At 40.4% G+C, this 18,966-nt stretch overlaps 1 protein-coding gene across 7 annotated transcripts in view; it reads left to right on the forward strand.

The window, feature by feature from the left end:
• Positions 1-18,436, forward strand: part of cep192 (centrosomal protein 192) — an 85,576-nt gene extending 67,140 nt beyond the window's left edge. For all 7 annotated transcript variants that reach the window (XM_048260937.1, XM_048260935.1, XM_048260942.1 and 4 more), the window contains 18 exons: positions 847-1,032; positions 1,662-1,752; positions 3,487-3,666; positions 3,957-4,217; positions 4,728-4,849; positions 4,977-5,086; positions 5,893-6,049; positions 8,833-8,996; positions 11,100-11,223; positions 11,345-11,450; positions 11,535-11,742; positions 11,993-12,069; positions 13,546-13,641; positions 15,500-15,619; positions 17,033-17,142; positions 17,255-17,384; positions 17,564-17,622; positions 17,948-18,436. In XM_048260937.1, coding sequence (XP_048116894.1) covers positions 847-1,032; positions 1,662-1,752; positions 3,487-3,666; positions 3,957-4,217; positions 4,728-4,849; positions 4,977-5,086; positions 5,893-6,049; positions 8,833-8,996; positions 11,100-11,223; positions 11,345-11,450; positions 11,535-11,742; positions 11,993-12,069; positions 13,546-13,641; positions 15,500-15,619; positions 17,033-17,142; positions 17,255-17,384; positions 17,564-17,622; positions 17,948-18,083 — 2,437 coding nt within the window. In that variant the 3' untranslated portion in view covers positions 18,084-18,436. The remainder of the gene's footprint in view (positions 1-846; positions 1,033-1,661; positions 1,753-3,486; positions 3,667-3,956; positions 4,218-4,727; positions 4,850-4,976; positions 5,087-5,892; positions 6,050-8,832; positions 8,997-11,099; positions 11,224-11,344; positions 11,451-11,534; positions 11,743-11,992; positions 12,070-13,545; positions 13,642-15,499; positions 15,620-17,032; positions 17,143-17,254; positions 17,385-17,563; positions 17,623-17,947) is intronic.
• The last annotated feature ends 530 nt before the right edge of the window (positions 18,437-18,966 follow it).

Genomic DNA, 18,966 nt, shown 5'->3' on the forward strand with positions numbered 1-18,966 from the left:
AGCATGTAATTCGCTGTCCGTATTTCTGTTGTTAGCTCATTAGTATTCACCATACTAAATTGTCACAGTCTATAATCAACATAATAAGCTCTCTTAGACGTAGTTAAGAACACCAATAGACAAAAGAAACTTTTCAGTTGATACGCAACACTTACCAGACAAGAACAAACCGATTGTTGTTTGTACTGTTTAGCCAACTCAATTTAGCTAATTCATCCAGCCAGCTAGCCTTCGGCGCCGAGTCGACCTGCGTTGTGGAAAGGAGAAGGGGGCGGGTTTCACTTGACAAGGGGCGTGTTTAACTCACTGAGTGGCAACTGAGTGGGCGTGCCTGACCGCGACTCCTCTTCACTGTGCATGCTTCAACTTTTGCTGCGCAGCCGCACTTCAAATTGGCTCCAAATTTTCCAAGATGGCGTCGCCTTGGCGGCTTCAATTCCATAGAACACTGCAGAATGCAGCCACACTGTCCAGTTATATACAGCTATATATACAGTCTATGGTTCCATCAATCTGAACTGATCAAACTCAATTTATCAGTGTCTTAATTACAGTTTTCTTATGAAAGGTGTAATTTCTCTCAGATTCCAGTGAGGATCTAACATGCTAAAAGTCTACACAGAGGTTTCTTGACTTCCACAAGTCAGATCTTATCTTACACATTACCTCTCATTTTGCCTGCCTCTGAATCCTTACTGATCTAACAATTTCACTGAGGATCTAACATGCTAAAAGTCTACATAGAGGTTTATTGACTTCCACAAGTCAGATCTTATCCTACACATTATATCTCAATTTGCCTGCCTCTGAATCCTTACTGATCTAACAATTCCACTGTGTCTTCAGTGTGCTCACCATTCTGGTGCTGCCTTCTGGCCCCCAATATGAAGTTATCTTGAAGGGAGAGGTTCAACCAGAGGGCAATGGGAAAGTTGTCCATAATTCCACCACTGTCTCACAATGCCAGGTGCCACCAATTCTCTCCAACAAGCAATTTATGGTCTGGGGAGGAGTCACACTTGGCAGGGCCATGTAAGTTTATCATAGTTCACTTTTTCTATTTCTACTGGTTCACCAATTTCTTCACACCTTTTTCTTTGTTTTTATTTTTGCACATAGTAGGCAAAGTGTGTCCAAATTCACACCCATTCTTCTCTGTTGAATGGCTCTGTTGAGTACAAATATCACATGCATATTACAAACCATCTTTGTCAGTGTACTTTAATCAACGTTTCGCTATTTGATTAAATGCTAAGAGATAGCAGGGAATTAATGTGGTCAAGTAAATATGCACTGTGACATTTTATAACTATGACAAATAAAAGCAATTGAATTGAATTGAATTGCAAATTGCTGTTAAAACAGTTCAGTCTTGAAATATCAAATTTTGCCAGTCATAAACTGCTTCCATCTCTGCAAAAATGGACACACTAAAGCGCTGTGGAGAACAGCGGCGACACTGAGTGCGGCCCACTTCACTTTCGACATTCGATTACTTTGACAACATTATTCTCAATACAACCCAGCACACCAGCGCAGGTGGCAGCAGAGTGCGATGCTGGTTTGCGGGGTTGTATTTAGAATAATGTTGTCAAAGTAATTGAATGTCAAGCGGACTGCAAGGTTTTTCTCATCTCTGCATGCCTTCTTTGTCTGTTAAGGCAGCAGAAGTTGGTACTCCGCAATAACTCAACCAATGTGGCTCAACAGCTGCGGTTACTGGTCAGGGGTCAGGACCAAGACTGCTTTCAGGTAGGATCAAAAATATGTCTTCAGTCCCATTTTAGAATATTGCAGTGAGATGTTATTGTAGGAGTATGTGTTTATGGAGGTTGTACAAAAAGTGAACAGTGCAAAGTGGTTACCAAGAATACCATATAGAATAAAAATGATTGTTAACTAGCAATAAGCAAATACTAAACATTAACCTAAGAAGCTGAACTGTAAATGAACAATTACCATATTTTCCGGACTAGAAGTTGCACTTTTTTCAGTTTGGCTGGTCCTGAAACTTGTCAGGTGCGACTTGTATATCAAAATATATATAATTTAACATGTTTTTAAATGACGGTGGGTTTCCACACAGCGAAACACCTCGCGAATTTTGGCCAGCGAAATTTCGCCTCGGGGGCGTGACTGCCAAACCGCTAACCTTTTAACTGCAGTGTCTAGCCAGTGGTGGCAAGCGAGCTAATTAGGCTAACCAGATAGTTCAAACGTTTAAGTACTTAATGAAGATATGCAGGAGTCTTTATGCCTCGACTAAGTTGATGTTGCCTATAGACAACAATTCATGTTCATAGAAACAACAAGGTCAATAAGACATAATATATTTCATACCTGTGTTGCAGCATGTAGCCTAGCTGTCTAGCTAGGTTTACAATGCAATCCAATGTCCGAACATACTAGCAGTTCCCCTGTCAGCTAGCTAAAAAGTGTGTTTAAACATATATAGTGGTCTATTTAGTGGTGTATGTGCTCTGACTAAATTTGTGTGGCATATAAACCGCAATTCGAGTTGATACAAGTGCCAATGTTCATGTAGAAACATTTTAATCACATACAAATTTTCGTGTTACAGCTCAGGAAGTCTCCGCCATCTTGGTCAGACTTTTTTTGTAACTCCCGCCTCCAAACACAAACACGCGGACCTGATTGGTTCTCGAATGGTCCTCATTTAAATAAAGTTAAACTTTCGCCAACTTTGTTTCGCCTGCCTCGGCGATTCACTCTCATTTCGCCCAACCAGGGTGAATTTCATCTCCATTCAACCTCAATGAGAGCGACGCGAAATTTCGGTGTGTGGAAACCCACCGTGACTGACATGAACCAAGGAGTAAACATTACCGTCTACAGCCGCGAGAGGGTGCTCTAAGCTTGTGGAAGGAGATTAGGAGCTTGATTAACTTGCTTTTGTTTGGTTCTTCGGTTAAGAAAGGCATGTGAATAGTTTCTAAAATAAGGGTAGCACCTTAGTATAACGTCGTTGAAAGTTTGCACGTTATTTTAAAATCTTTTTTTCTCTCTCGCTCTCGGAGGTAGCCTCCCGAGCATTTGCTCTGCCGCCCGTTTTGTGCCTCCACATCACCCAAAATGCTTGATTGCATTGCATTCTCCACAATTTTAGCTACATTTTCATACATCACATCAGCATTCAGTGAATGCTTTACAATTACCGTCGGGCCCTCCTCGTTGGCCACCTTCGTTATAGCCCGGCTCGCCTCAGCTTCGCCGCCATTCACTCTTTCGGCTTCATTAACATTCCCGGTAGAATTCTCAATCTTTTTGTCTGTTCTTGATCTTGGATTTTGTGAAATGAATTTCAAAATAATTTGATGCGACTTCTATGTTTTTTCCCTCTTCATGACGTATTTTTTGACCGATGCGACTTATAGGCCGGAAAATACCGTAAGTGTGTTATTCGTACCTGTTTATTACCAGATATCTTTTTAGATGAGTTACCGCTACTCTTCTCTTTTCTCACAGCTTCAGAGCTCATTTGGGCCAGAGGAAAGGCTGAGTCAGCATAGAGAATTAACCATTCGACCCAAGGAAGACATGGCAGTACATCTGCTTTACACTCCCACACGTGTGGCATGCATGCTGGCAAAACTGGAGATCAAGCAGTCTTCAGTCAGGCCCTCTCAACCTGGCATTAAATTCACTGTGAGTTTTTTTATTTATTTATTTATTTTTTTTTATTTATTTTTTTTTTCATATTCATAAAGCAGTAGTCAGTGTAATTTTAAAGAGAACTCGTTTTAATTATTACCATAGTTAAAGTAGCCAAATAGATTCTTTTGGAGTGAACGCCATGGAAAATTGTTGGTTCGCAAATTCTTAATTTAAATTCTGCTGTTTTCACCCGCAGTTATTTATAGATCACCTGCAAAACTTCGACCAATCAAATGTGTAGTTGGTTAAAAGTTGTTCCTTTTGCCATCCTGTTCCCTCAGATCCCATTGTCAGGGTATGGTGGCACCAGTAATGTTATTCTGGAAGACCTGGAGAAATATTCTGAAGGCTACATGGCCTCACTGACCGGAGTTAAAGTCGGTAGTGTCAGTAAACTGTGTCTGTGTGTGCGCAACACTGGTTCCCGAGCTGCTTATGTCAAAGCTGTGATCTACACTGACCTGCAGAAATCAGAGCTGGCTGAGACCACAGTCTTCAGCCTGGCACCTTCACAATTTGTTCTGAAGGAACGGACAAAAGAGGTAGGTGAACCGTGTTCTCTTTTCCCCTTAACTCCCTCCCCTGATTAGAGCCACATCAAATCTGAAATGTTTCATTCCAACCATTGTCAGCATTCAGGTGCACTTTTTGACTACACCCATGCACTTTACAATATACTGCACTGTCTAGTTTTCAAGCACCACACCTGCCTAAAAACAATGCATGAAATATGCACAACTATTTTCCTGTAGGCCAGGAACATCCTTTGAATAAATCATGCATGGGATTTAGAAACTAGAAACTTTTGATGAACACTGTTTTTATTTTTGGAAAACCGTTGTAGGACATTTTAAGCTATTAGAAACATGTCATGTTTGGCTATTTGCTGAGTTGCAGAATTAAAGGAAACCTAGCAGGTTGTCAATGTTAAATGTTTTCAAATAACCAAGTCTCCAAGTTTAATGTCATCAAATATCGGTAAGGTTATGTTGATGAATCAGCTTGCAGTGCATCTCTCTACTTCTTGGATGACTGTGCACCTTTGTTGATAGGTGATCACTGTGCTTCTGAAGACCTCTCCACGGGAACAGGCCCTTTGCCAGTCAAGAGCTGCACTTCTTGCCACTGTTTGCCTCTTCTGTGGGGATGAGATCTCACGACAGCAATATAGAAGGTCAGGCAGAGAACAGTTTCCAAATTGTAGGGGGAACCTGTGAGATGATTCACACCACCAATATCACATCAACCATGTGTATCACACCAGTACTGAAATATTAATTATTTTAAACATATTTATTCAGGTTCAGAACAAGCAAGCCTCTTACTGGTCAGAAGGTACTCTCTGATGATTCATTACTGAAGAATGTCCCCTTTGATGAGACTTTCCTGGGTGAAGATGAAGTCCATGAAGGTACTGGTTACATAAACACAAAAGCAGTTGTACAGACTATCTACCTGTGGGCATTGGAGGATTCTTGTGCTTACTATTGAATCACTTGTATTATGATCAATATGCTGTGCTAATATACAGATTGATTTTTAAATGCCTTATTTTAATTCTTCATTTATGGTCTGTTTCTCTTGAAGGTATGGTAGTGTTTATTATGACGCCGCGCAAGCGAAGCGGCAGTCATATAGGTTTAGTCAGAGTTTTTTTCATTAATTTTGTGTCAATAATTTCCGGGACACTGAAAGACTGCGCGAAACTTGGTGGGCATGTAGCCCCACAAGGAAGACATGGAACCGTTTTGATCTGTCTGATGCCTGAGTATTTTTAAGTAGACTGGTGCAGACTCATTCATTACTCTTCAGGCTAGCTATAGTTAGATTTGAAATGAAGTTTTAAATCAATGGCGTCACTGTATACATTCTGGACAATCTTCTGTAATCTCTCAGTGTATGTTGATCATATCACCGATCATACGCAAGCAGTGTTTTGCAGTAGCCAAGGCGAAAGATACCACCTTAGCCGTTGTACAGGCTACAGTTGAGATAAGTAGGGCTTCATTTGATGAAAGGATTGTATTGGAGGATTTGCTTGGATGACTATGCTCTCTGTCTTGTAGAAGGTAACATTCCTTTATCCATATGGAAATATCAGAGATATTGGCAGAGATGCAGGCAGAGATCCATGCATATAAATTATTTTACTACCCCACTTTGATTTCTAGAGATTACATGACATGTATTGACTCAATGTGTATGTTTTTGTGGCAGTGTTTGACCTGCCCCAGAGGCCCAGTGATGCACAGATCTTCTTCAACAACATGAATAAGGTCTTGCTTTCCTTGTTGGGAACCACAGATACTGCAGGCTTGGATGACCATCTGGAATTTCTGCATACATCACAACGTAATGGATCGGAGTTGGATGGGTACACCAGTTTCTTTATTTATATATTGTTTCGGCTTCCAGATTCAGGCATTTACGTTGTAGACATTCTTTTTTAGTCAAAATCTAAACATACAATTCATCACACTGTAATGTAAATACAGTCACACTGCATTCCTAGAATATTACAATTGAGGGTTTTCTTTGGCCAGAATAGCATCTCATTCAAACATATACTGTGCAAATAGATGATACACTGCCAACAGAGACCTCAATATCTATTGTGAGTTAACAGCATCGCACCAGCCAACCACTATCAAAAGCACATTTGGGTTAAATCTCTTACTAGTCCCAAACAAAATCCTCATTTGAATCAGATCGGAAGCAACTTTATTCTTTGCTGTTTGGACCAAAACATGCTTTTATTTTTGGACGCTTACAGTATATGAACACTACATTAATTAAAAATAATAGTGCACTAAATGATCACACATTCGGCTATTCCCACACAGGTTTTCATGTTCCTCCTTGCTACCCCACATTTCATTTTAGACACATGAAAATGACCTAAATGATCACACATTAATAAAATATTGTAGTAGCAGATAAAATGCTGATTGATGCCTCTTAGGTACAAACAATTATTTTATAATACCCTCGATAATACTAATGGTCAACTCATAGTAAGAGAACATGTTTGTCTTCTATCCTACTAAGTTTGGTCTAGCATAGATATTAAATGCCCAAACAAGGCTTCTAAGATGATTTATTTTCTTGGTATCACACTTTCAAAAATGCCTCAAGGGCAAAAAAAAATTGAAAACATTTACAGTTGTTAGTTTTGGGACCTAAACATTTAAACATTATATAGACAAACTCCAAGCAAAATCTGAGATTGTGTGGCAACCATTTTCCTGGATTCTGACTGATTTGATATGGAATGACCCATGCATTAACCATTGTGAACATAGTGGTAATGGGAAGTATTACTACACTTACTACTTCAAGTTCAGAATTCAAACGACCTAAACATCAATGTGCATTTTTTGATGAAAATGGTTTGTAGTCAGATTGTCATGACATCCTGACTGCTCTGTTTTGTTGCTGGGTTGGTGATGATGGAAACATTACTGGCACTTTGGAGTCAGTGTTTGTTTTTTTTAGTTGAAACCTTCCGTGAAAAATATTCCCTCAGCCCTGATAAAAAGTCATTCCTCTGTCAGTCCCATGATCACCAAAATGATCAATCAGTCCCTCCGGTCCGGCCATGTCCCTACGTCTCTTAAACTGCGGTCATCAAGCCACTACTCAAAATGCCCCGCCTTGACCCCGAAGCACCTGCCAACTACCGCCCCATCCCTAACCTCCCTTTCCTGTGAAAGGTGTTGGAAAAGGTTGTTTCTGCCCAACTCCACAACCACCTCATAACTAACAGTCTTCATGAGAAGTTCGAGTCTGGTTTCCGCTCTGGCCACAGTTCAGAAACTGCCCTGGTCAGCGTCACCAATGACCTGCTGATGACTGCTGATGCTGGCTTTCAATCACTTCTCATCCTTCTCGACCTCACCGCAGCATTTGACACTGTACCTGGTTCACATCATATCTCAGACAGAACAGAGTATGTATCCCTGGGTGGTGCTAAATCGGACACACTTTGTCACCTGTGGTGTCCCTCAAGGATCAGTCCTTGGCCCCACCCTCTTCACGCTGTACATGCTCCCTATTGGTCGTGTCATCAGCCAGCATGGAATAGCTTTCCACTGCTACAATGATGACACCCAACTTTACATCAAAACAAACCCAACCCCCATCTGCAGCCCTTTCCACACTTTCCACCTGCCTGAAGGAGAAGGTATGGATGACGGCTAACTTCCTGCAACTTAACAGCTCAAAAACGGAAGCCATTCTTGTTGGCACTCTACACCAGACCCGGCCATCCACGATCAACAGCATCACCTTCTCCGGCCACGACATCAACCTCTCATCCTCAGTCACAAACCTTGGTGTCAGAATGGACCCTCACCTGACTTTTGAGGCCCACATTAAACATCTTTGCAAAACCTCCTACTTCCACCTCCCGATGCCGAAAAACTTGTCCACGCCTTTGTCTCCTCCAGGCTGGACTACTGCAACGCACTTCTCATCGGGATCCCAACCAAGAACATCCAGCAGCTGCAGTACATTCAGAACTGTTCTACCAGGATCCTGATGGAGGTGCGGAAGTACCAGCACATCACACCCATCCTCAAATCCCTCCACTGGCCTCCTGTCCAGTACAGGATTGAATTCAAAGGTTCATGGCACTGCCCCCCCTATACCTCAAACAACTAATCACCCCCCTTTCCTCCTCACGCCTTCTCCACTCTGGACAGGCCAACCTCCTCCAGCCTCTGAGGGCAAGGCTTCAAACTATGGACGACCACACCTTCTGTTCAGCTGCACCCAGTCTGTGGAATGCTCTCCCTGTCCATCTAAGGTCCCCACAGACTGTGGACTCTTTTTTTTTTTTTTTTTTTTTTTTTTTTTTTTTTTTTAAAAAAGGCCTTAAACCCCACCTTTTTAGAAAAGCCTATGGCTAAAACTGTTATTTTAATGTGTTTTTTTTTTTCTCTCTCTGTTTTCCTTTTATGCTAGATTTAAAGTATTTTATGTTTTATGTGCATTGTAGCACTTTGAGGTCATGGAATTGATGTAAAGTGCGTTATAAATAAAATGTATAATAATAATAATAACATATTTTGGCAATGTTGGACTACTGAAAGTGCCTGACAGGCCCTGGATTTAAAAGATTTACACCACTTTGGTTTTTCTCATCTCCATCTACAGTGGTTTTGGACCCTCAGATCAAGCCAGCCATGTGTCGCTGGATGTCCTCCCTGTGAAGGGCCCTCCCCTTGTAGCTAAGGAGGCCTTTCAAAACCCCTCAGATGAATATTGTGGTTCCTGGAGAGTTAAACCTGAGCAGGTGGTTTTGAGAGCCCCTACAATTGGTTAGTGGTTTTATTTTTGTCATTTTAGTGGGTGGTGAAAAATATAAAAAATATTGCAGTCCACTAAGTGTCCATTAGGCTGCTATTGCTAGCAATGCATGTTGATATGAAAACTATTGCCCGAGTAGGCTTTATGACATTATGATGGCCTAAATTCACTAATCACAGCTGTTGCTGGAATGGAGGCATTTAATATGCACATACATGTAATATGCACATACATTTAATTCACACACACCCCCCTTTCTAGCCATCCATCTGTTGAAGATGGGGGGATAGATGGATGCATGGATGAAGGGATAGTGAAGAGTAGAGATGTATGTGAGTTTTGTCAGTGTTACAATTTGCATGTCTCATTACTGCTTCATAATGTTCTAGGTCAGACATGTCAAAGTCAAGGCCCGCGGGCTGGATCCTGCCCGCGAATGAATTATCTACGGCCCCCGGGATGATATTTGATTAGTATTAGAACCGGCCCGCAGGCCACAGCCGCCAGGTGCTGTTTTGCGCATCAATACTCCATTCCCCGCAATGCAACGGTAGCCCACGAACTCACTGCGGCGCCGCAAGTGGGCCTCGGCTTCATAATTCATCAGTATTCAGTCAGGGCAGATGTCAACTTTCAGCTACCCCCCTCCCCAGTGTTGTGCCTGAACGCGTTCATTGAACGAAAGTCACTCGTTCATATGTATTTTGAGCGAACGTGAACTGAACGTACTGTATTAGGCTACTACTGCCTGATGAACGTCACTGTGAACTCGGTGTCTGAACGGCACGCTCTTTCAGTTTAACTTAGTTGAATAGGGTGCCAGATTTCTACAGAGCCTTCCACGCGAAAACCTGGCTAAAACACACCGTAAAAAGGCCTTAATATATGGCAGCATGCAGGTCACCATTTCTCAAACTATGGGCCGCGGTCCGCAATGTGGACAATGGTCTGCAGAGTGAAATTATTTCCGGGCCATTGTCTGATAATTTGCTGCGCAATTGGTCAAGGAGCCTCGGACAGAAAAAGAAAACAAACATTTCTGCATTTAGTAGGAAATACTTGTTAATTTGGTGTCATCAAACATGGAGGCATAGAATTAAGTCGTGGTATGAGCGTTTATTCAATGCATGCGTGTGCACGTTGGTAGCAAAGCTAAGCTTAAACCTATTGGAAGGCTAATTATGAAACTACATTAATAGAACGACGTGGATTTATGCAACTTCCATAAAAAACAGAGCACAGACTATATAAAACACTGTTTGGCATTAAGTATTAAAGTCAGGCAAAAACTTTAATTAGTCTTAGTTAAAGATAGTTAAAGATCTCCAGATCAGTAATTTACGCATGATCTGACCCGCCATTTACCATTCACACAAGCTGGTATTGTGTCTCCTGAATTAAATAACATATACTAATTAAATAACATATAAATATTCTATCAGTGTAGGATGCTTGCATGAGGGAAACATCCCAAAACAACGGCATATAACTGCAGTTGTTTTGAGAAGTATTTCTCATGCAAGCATCATGCAACAATGCAAAAACAATGAAACTATTGTAGGCCTAATTATATTTTACATTAGTAAAGCAGTACTCTGATGTGCATGTTTTCACAAACTTTTGTGAACAATCTTAGCACTTTAAACATTGACTGTTTTGAAGTGCATGTATAGCAATATAGTATAAAAATAATAATAATTGTGATATCATTATGATAATTTAATGGGGGGTGGGAGGAGGGGGTGGGTTCATGTAGGTGGGCCCTATGACCCCAAAGTATGCCTTGACTGGGCCTCAGGTCAAAGAAGTTTGAGAGAGGCTCATGTAGACGACAAAGCAGCAAGGTGGCATCATATGATCATTTAAACAAGTTTTATGACGAGGTCGGTGAGGATGGGAAAAATCGTACATTTGTGCAAACTTTGCCCGCACTTCAGTCACAGTCATTATTCATTTAATCATTAAATAAAATACAGTACACGTCTTGGTTCAATAGGTTACATGCAGTCATTTTAATATGTTTTAATAAACATTGAACCAGTCCGGCCCTCGGCTTGTAGCAAATTTGTTTTTTTGGCCCTCTAATGTATTTGACTTTGACATCCCTGTTCTAGGTGGTGTAGCTGACATTTGCCAAGTCCAAATTGTGAATAACTCAGGATGTGAGCTGAGTTTTGAGTTGTCTTGGCCAGCACATTGTTTGACCATCACCCCTCAAAATGGAGTCATCGAACCAGAGTATGTACCTGCCTAATTAGTAGTGGTATAGTATATGGAATCGATCACACCTCACCAATACCTGATTAGTTTCAATCTGCCCATCTTTTTTTTGTTGTTGTGTTGCTTGACTTTTATGAAGGAGCCATATGCAGATTCACATAAGCCCCAACCCATCCTTGATCTCAAAGCCACTGCAGCTGCCCTGGAATGGGCATGTTTATGTCTTGTGTGACGGTCAGCAAAAGGTTGGTTCTAATCCTGACTTTAATTACTGTTGTCCCCATTTAATTTGAACTATTACTAACAAACCTATGACTAATGTCTCCAAGTTTGTGAAGGTGCAAATCCAACAGAACATGACCAAGGATGTGGTGATGTCTGGTGTATCGGACAAGTCTGTCTTGCCCCTAGTGCCACAGGCAGAAATTCCATCTTTGCCCACAGCCAAAATCCAGCCAAGGGGCGACATAATTTCTCAAATTGAGATTATAAACCGCATTTTGGTCTTTCCCATCACACCTTGTGGGGAAAGCACAGGTAGCGTAGTCCTGTGATTACACCACATAGTTAAAGTTCAGCATTTATTCTTAATGTTTTAAGTTGTATGTGTTTTATGAACAGAATAATTTACTTCCTTGTGTATTAACATCATGCAAATGTACTGGATTTTTAAAAGTAGATAATACCGGCATATAATCTCTGGGTGAAACATTTCTCTTCAAATAGTTCTTTATGCTTCTCTATTTCTCATGTTCAATCTCTCTCTCTCACTCATGGGCTTGCTCAGAATGTTCTCTTAAGGTGGAGAACAAAGGAAAAGAAGTGAGATGGTATCTATCATCTCTTGCCCCACCATATGTCAAGGTAAAGTGTTTAAAAAATTGCTATCATGAGAAGGATCATTATTATATACAGGTTTTTCATGACCTATAGCAGACTGTAGAGTAAATCTATAATGTCATCACCCGTTTCCCATATTCATAAGTCTCGTCATGTTGCATGCTTCTTGTTTCTATGAAACAAGTAAATTATTTGTTAAGCAAATACATTATGTAAATCTATTATGTCAACTAATCCTGATGCAATTTGAGTACTGATGCACTGCAAGTCCAAGAGCGGTCACTGAAATGTGCTTGACTTGGAATCAGCTACGCCCCGCAGCCTCTCAAGATTTTGTATTGGATCCAATGCTTTCCTAATGCCTTATAAGAATATGCAACATCACACATTTTAATGTTTACTAGGTGATTATCATTAGAAAGTCTGACAAACACAATAGGTCCTCTCTCTCATTTTTCTGTTTCGTGGTTACAGATGCACTTGGGGCATCTTTTGTGAAATACAGTAGTTGTTTTAGCAAAGTCCTAGGGCGGAGTACATGGCCATGAATCCAAATAATTAGACCGGCTCACTGATTGTGTAGTAGGCTACCTGAACATGTCAATAGATTATTTTGGCATTTCTAGTAGGGCTGTGTATTGGCAAGAATCTGACAATACATATACATGGGTTATGATTCGTTATATATTTCAATACTGTGCGGAAAGCGATATATTGCGCTATATGCGATATAATGCGATATATTTTTTTTTATTTTAGAAAAACGGCTATCACTTTACTTGACCGTATCGACATAAGAGTGACATGACACCGTCATGACACAAGAACCCTAATCCTATAACCCCAACTCTAAACCTAACCCCAATCTTAACCCTTACTTGTTATGACAAAAACCAAATGTCACTTAATAACAGAAGCGTTATGTCAAACGTTTATGACTTGTTTAGGACGCATTCATGACCGTGTCATGTCACTCTTATGTTGACACCGTCAAGTAAAGTGTAACCGAAAAACGTACATTTTATGCGTATGATGGTATCTTCTTTATAATGTAAGTAAAAAAAGAAGTTTGCTTTAGACAAACAATTTAGGCAGAACTGTACTGTACAGTGTGCTATGTCAATAACAAAATAAAGTGCAGTATGTAAACTCTTTCTCTCGCTCTCTCTCTCTCTCTATTTAAAAATCAATACTGTATTGCCAAATAAAATATTGCAATGTTCTATTTTATCTATTTTCTTACACCGCTAATTTTTAGAGGAAATTATGTACATGTTAATGCATGAAAACTATATGTTGTATATTAAACTTCTGATTACTGAATTCTACATATTGGTCACTGAGGAACACTAGCCATGTAAAGTGTGTGTTTTTTTTTTTTTTTTTTTTTTTTTTCGTAACAATCTAGTGCCTGGAGTACAATATCTAATGGGAAGACTAAAAAGGTACAGTAACATCTGTAAATACTGATCACTATTGTTTGTGTCTCATGTGCTGTAGGGTGTTGACGGCACCGGAGATGTTTACCGTGCCACTTACACAGCATTTCGATGCCCTAAAGTCTCTGGCATACTGGGGACACAGGGAAACATACAGGTGACTACAAGATAGTGGTGTTTTGTGTTAATATTCATAGAATGAGAATAATTAACATATTTGATATGTTTGGCCTTGTAGCAAAGCACTCAATGATAGCAGTGCTAAAAACTACTAACAACTAAAATGGGAATATAAATATAGAATAACTTTTCACTTCATTATGGAATAACACTCACATTTTCTAGGAAGCTGACACAGTTTGTAATACATTCATTCAATCAAACTGAGTGATGACTGTACAGGTAACGTACAGTAATGTCGTGCAACATGGCGTTCAAAGCTGTCAAAAACACTCAGATGGTATTTTGCAAGACCATTTACAACCCTATAATCAGGCTGAGGAATAAAATGACCCTTTTTAGCAGATATCTAGAGCCCCTCATGTTTATCTGGCATCCACATGAATAATTAAGTGAGTGTTAGGCTGAATGTCTGTCTGGCAGCCAAGGACCATTTACAATAGCCTCTAGCAACTACTATTGAAATCTACCATTCAGTGGTAGTGTGACGTGTGGAGGGGGGCAGTGATCAGAGGGGTGGTTTGCGTCACAATCTGTATTTGTATCACAAATGCAATTTTTTGTTCAGATTTGCCAGTTTTTTTAGTGGTCAATTAAAAGTCTGACATTTGCATATCAAGGAGGGGAAAATGGGTTTCCATTCTGTCCTCTCTAAGCTGTCATAGAATTATTTTTCTTTTTTAAAAAAACCTAATAGGTATGTATAGTATAAGTTTATATATACTCTTTTGATCCCGTGAGGGAAATTTGGTCTCTGCATTTATCCCAATCCGTGAATTAGTGAACACACAGCACACAGCGAACACACGGTGAGGTGAAGCACACACTAATCCTGGCGCAGTGAGCTGCCTGCAACAACAGTGACGCTCGGGGAGCAGTGAGGGGTTAGGTGCCTTGCTAAAGGGCACTTCAGCTGTGCCTACTGGTCGGGGTTCAAACGGGTAACACTCCGGTTACAAGTCCGAAGCACTAACCAGTAGGCCACGGCTGCCCCGAAGGTGTATACAAACAAATGCAGTTATGTACATAAAAGCCATACAGGTTTTAGAAAGAGCAAGCTTAAAAACCAATGATGTATATACAAATATATAATTATGTGCATAAAAACCTTTTTCAATTTCAGGAAAATGAGACTAAATATCACCATACATGGAAGAAGAGGTTAGGTCTACCTAGTGGTTAAGTCTGACGTCACGGGTCCAACAGCTTTTTCTCAAAAAAACCTTTACTAGCGCAGCCAGTCGTTTTTCTCAACTTGTAAACTTTGTCGCCATTATCTCCGTTTTAGTGAGAGTAAAACAAAATCACTTAACTTTGACAGAGTAATTAGTATAGCTGTGCAGCGAGATGATACAATCAAGGGTAACGTCCAGGCTTCCGCAAAAAATAAGATTTTCTTAGGTTGAGGTAACTAGTGAGTAGTACCATTTAACGGCTACTCTGAATAGCAGAATTTTTTTTTTATTTTACTGTCTATGGAGAAAAACAAGTGGCTCTGAAAGCCATTGGACCTGGAAAAAGATGTATTATCCCATTATTGCATCATCACTTTAGCATTGAAGGGGACACAACTACAACTGATCCTTTAAAAAAAAATGGCTGAGACATCACTACATTCAATTACTGTATATATAAACAGCTTTATGTGCTTGAAGTTACTATAACTCAGAAATATAACATTTATAGATAGACATCCATTTTGGTTGGATATTACACAATCACTATTACTCTAATGCGTTGTTATTACGTAGTGCATTGTTACAGGCCCTTTTTTTGTAGTAAAAGGCAGTGTATGTCAATTGTTCTGAAATGTTGTTTGCTACTGGCTCTTTCAGGTGCCCTTCACCTTTCTTCCACGGGATGAAGGAGATTATGCCCAGTTCTGGGATCTTGAGTGCCACCCAGTGGGTGAGCAAAAGCAAAAGAGCCGTTCGCGTTTCCAGCTCTGTGGCACGGTGAGGTTCTGGCATCAACCCCAAAAAAGACATTGAAGCATAATTGAACTAGTAAAAATTACTGTCTATTCAGCACACCACACACATATAGCTTTAGTCATCAGATGGGCTGATTGTGCTGCTTTCAGTCAAATTCACCACACTGGCTCACAAAGTTCTGGTATGAAAGGGGTATGGTTCAGAAAAGGAGTAGATTTAGTAGGATTGTCTATAGATCTAATTTCCATTGGTTTGAAAAGGACAATGTTCACATCCAACAGCAAAACTTTTTTTTGTAAATCTATTTCATTCTCAATCCACAGTCTTGACATCTAATGTGAACTCTTGTGAGACCAGAATAAACAGTTATTTTCTGCTTACACATTAAATACTTATACAACCTAAACCTATTTATGAGCTAGACTACTTTATTTTGTTACTTTCCCCCCTTCTATTCTTGTCTGTCGCTTCTAGCAGTAGGCTTACAGGTAGGAAGTTGTGTTTCATTATTGCTGTGCATAGCTTACAAACCAAGGTATATGGTATAGGGGCCTCAAAAGGGCTTTACTCATCATTGCACTATCCTAGATGTAATTATAAATATCCAGGCGGTTCTCAAGGAATGACTGTTGCTGTGGACTCTTGTAATCAGATGTTCATGGGCATCTCCTGCTTAACTTGATTCAAGTACAAGCAAGAAGCTATACTACAGTAGCCTAGAAATCTAGACGCGCCCCTAGCGCTAGTCTAGCAACTCTCCGTTGGCTTGTGAGCTCCAGAAATCGAAACTTAATCAGGACATTGAAATCGTGTATAGAGTCTTTTGGTGGGCTTAACATAATTATTGATGGCAGAGTTGCAATGGTTTGGCTTGAATTCCCTGCTACTTGAAAACAAATATTCTATTAAGGCCCCATTATGCAGAGGGCATTTGAAAGACAACTGATTATCCCGCCCCTCGGACTGAGCACTGCGAACGGTGAGTGCCCAGACCCTACATTTAATGTGGGTCTGGCTCGCCAGGCTAATACTACAGGGCGAGATAAAAATAAAAAAAAAATGCACGTGTTCTTGACAACCTGACAATTAAATCAAAATGCAGGACATTATCTCAGTATGCAGGATGCTGAACAAAGGCTGTGCAGTACCACCCAAAGCGATACTACTGGAGGTCACCCTAGGCAGGAAGGGTATGTTGTTATTACTCCAAAGTAGGTGACCGTAGCAATAAACTACTCCACCTTAACAGGAAAAATCCTAGAGCAGAACTGGGCTTAAAAAGTGGGTGAGGGCTCACTATCTTGGCGCTGGTGAGGAAGAGAGAAAAAAGGTGTACAGATTGGAAGGAAAAAGCAGCAGAGAATCACCAATGGTTATGCGAAGTACGTGTTGCAATTTTTGTGTTAAGTTTCTTGGATTCTTTAATTTTTATAGGGTGTGAAAAGTAGAGCAAGCACTGGTTTAAATGAGGGTGATCCATCGCTGGCACAACTGGAGACCTCCACCAAGCCAAAGATGAGACCTGACTCTAAAGCCAAGACTGAGTAGGAACTTTGATATCACAAATCCATTTTTAACTGAGTTTATTAAGTCATCTTGGCACAGGTGTTGTAAACTTGTGGAAGTTCTTACAGGAGACCTGTGCAAATGTTTCAGGTCAGAGGAGGCACCCAAGAGAGGAGGAGTATATGCTCCCCAGGACATCTACACTTTCCCAGTCACACGATTGGGCCTGGCTCATACACTGAAGGTCAACTTTCGCAACAACTCCTTTGACACCCATGAGGTGAGTTCACAATCAGACTCAACATTGTGTGCAACGATGTAGGAGAATGAGGTGATGCATGCACAAATGCACATTTTGTCAAATGGAAAAAAACACTTCACTCAAGCTCAGCTTCCTCATTTCTTACCTGAAGTCATTTAGTGAAAGGTGTGATTAATTATTTTTTTATTGACTTACAGCTTACATTCTGCAGTCCCAGAGCACCATTCCACATCAAGCATTCCAAGTATTCTTTAAGGTGAGTTGTTTCTCCAAAAAGGAGAAAAATCCAACATTCAAGTGAAGCAAATTTATTTTGTGCATATGCTTTCCCTGTCATTTCTGATGCAGTAATTGAATGCATTAGATCATTTGAAGGTTTTGTGTGAATTTCGATATTCCTCTCATTTTAGAATTCATGTAAATATGCCTGTTTAATTCTGAAATGTGTGGTACTGTATAGACGATGTATGCATATGCACAAACTTGGATATAGATAATATGGACTGATTTTAAAAGTCAACATGTGGATATGTGTTCATGACTCACTTGACTTCTACTGATGTTTTCCTCTTTTCCATCAGATCACAGCATTACATCAACCTTCCAGTCCAATTCAAACCCACCTCTGAAGGATCCCATGTTGGCTTCCTTGTTGTTCAAGTGGGCACATCTGGTGCAAAACTTAGCATTCAACTTGTGGGTGAAGCAATTACTTGATTTATTTTGCAAGGATTATATCCTTGAATAATGTTATTTAGGAGACTGCTGTAATCTAGAACACTAATTTGGAGTAATAGCAATAACCGGTCACCGCATATTGTCCCGTACAGTTCAGTGACATTAGTTGTTCCAAATGTTTCTGGTTAATGAGATCATGAGGGGTCATACGAATGTGGATTTTGTGCATTTTATTGAACATTTGAGAATATATATAGTGAAATGGCATGAAAGAGATTTTGGTCTTTTAATTTTGTTGCTTTATTTGGAACTGTGCTACTACTTTGCATTATTGGTTTCCATCTATTTATTGTAAATCTGTATTCCCAATAAAGTGATTTTTGTTTTTTCTAGCTTTATGGTCCTAGTTGTGGGTTATTTGTTTTTTGCTACACTGACATTTTAGGGTTAGGGTTACAGAGGAACCCTACACAGGGTTAGGTCTGACAGAGGAATTGAAGTGTGCTAAGGCTAGATTGGAAATTACTCCTCCTCAGTCCAAGGACCCAGTGGTGAGGAAAGTTGCTCCCCCACAGTTAATGCAGGGAGGAAGTGGAACCCAGAACAGGCAGTTAAGCAAGCTCAATCAGCATTAAGGCATAGGGATATAATGGGCCATGTGCAGCGCGGGGGGGGCGGGGTCTAGGGGTGGGCGTAAGTAAACCCTTGTGGAGTAAGGCTTCTGCAGGAGAAGAGAGGGAAATGGTAGTGAAGGAAATGCATAGACAGGAGGAGACTGTAAGATGTACTAAGGCAGTGTCGCAGGCAGAACAAGGGCAGTGGGTAAACTGGGAAGGGGTGGAAAAAAGACTGATTAAATGGAAACATCTATGGGGCATGGAAGCTGGTAGGATCAGATTTATGTTAGGTGCTACATATGATG

The sequence above is a fragment of the Alosa alosa genome, chromosome 13 (assembly GCF_017589495.1).
Source record: "Alosa alosa isolate M-15738 ecotype Scorff River chromosome 13, AALO_Geno_1.1, whole genome shotgun sequence".
Classification (NCBI taxonomy): domain Eukaryota; kingdom Metazoa; phylum Chordata; class Actinopteri; order Clupeiformes; family Clupeidae; genus Alosa; species Alosa alosa.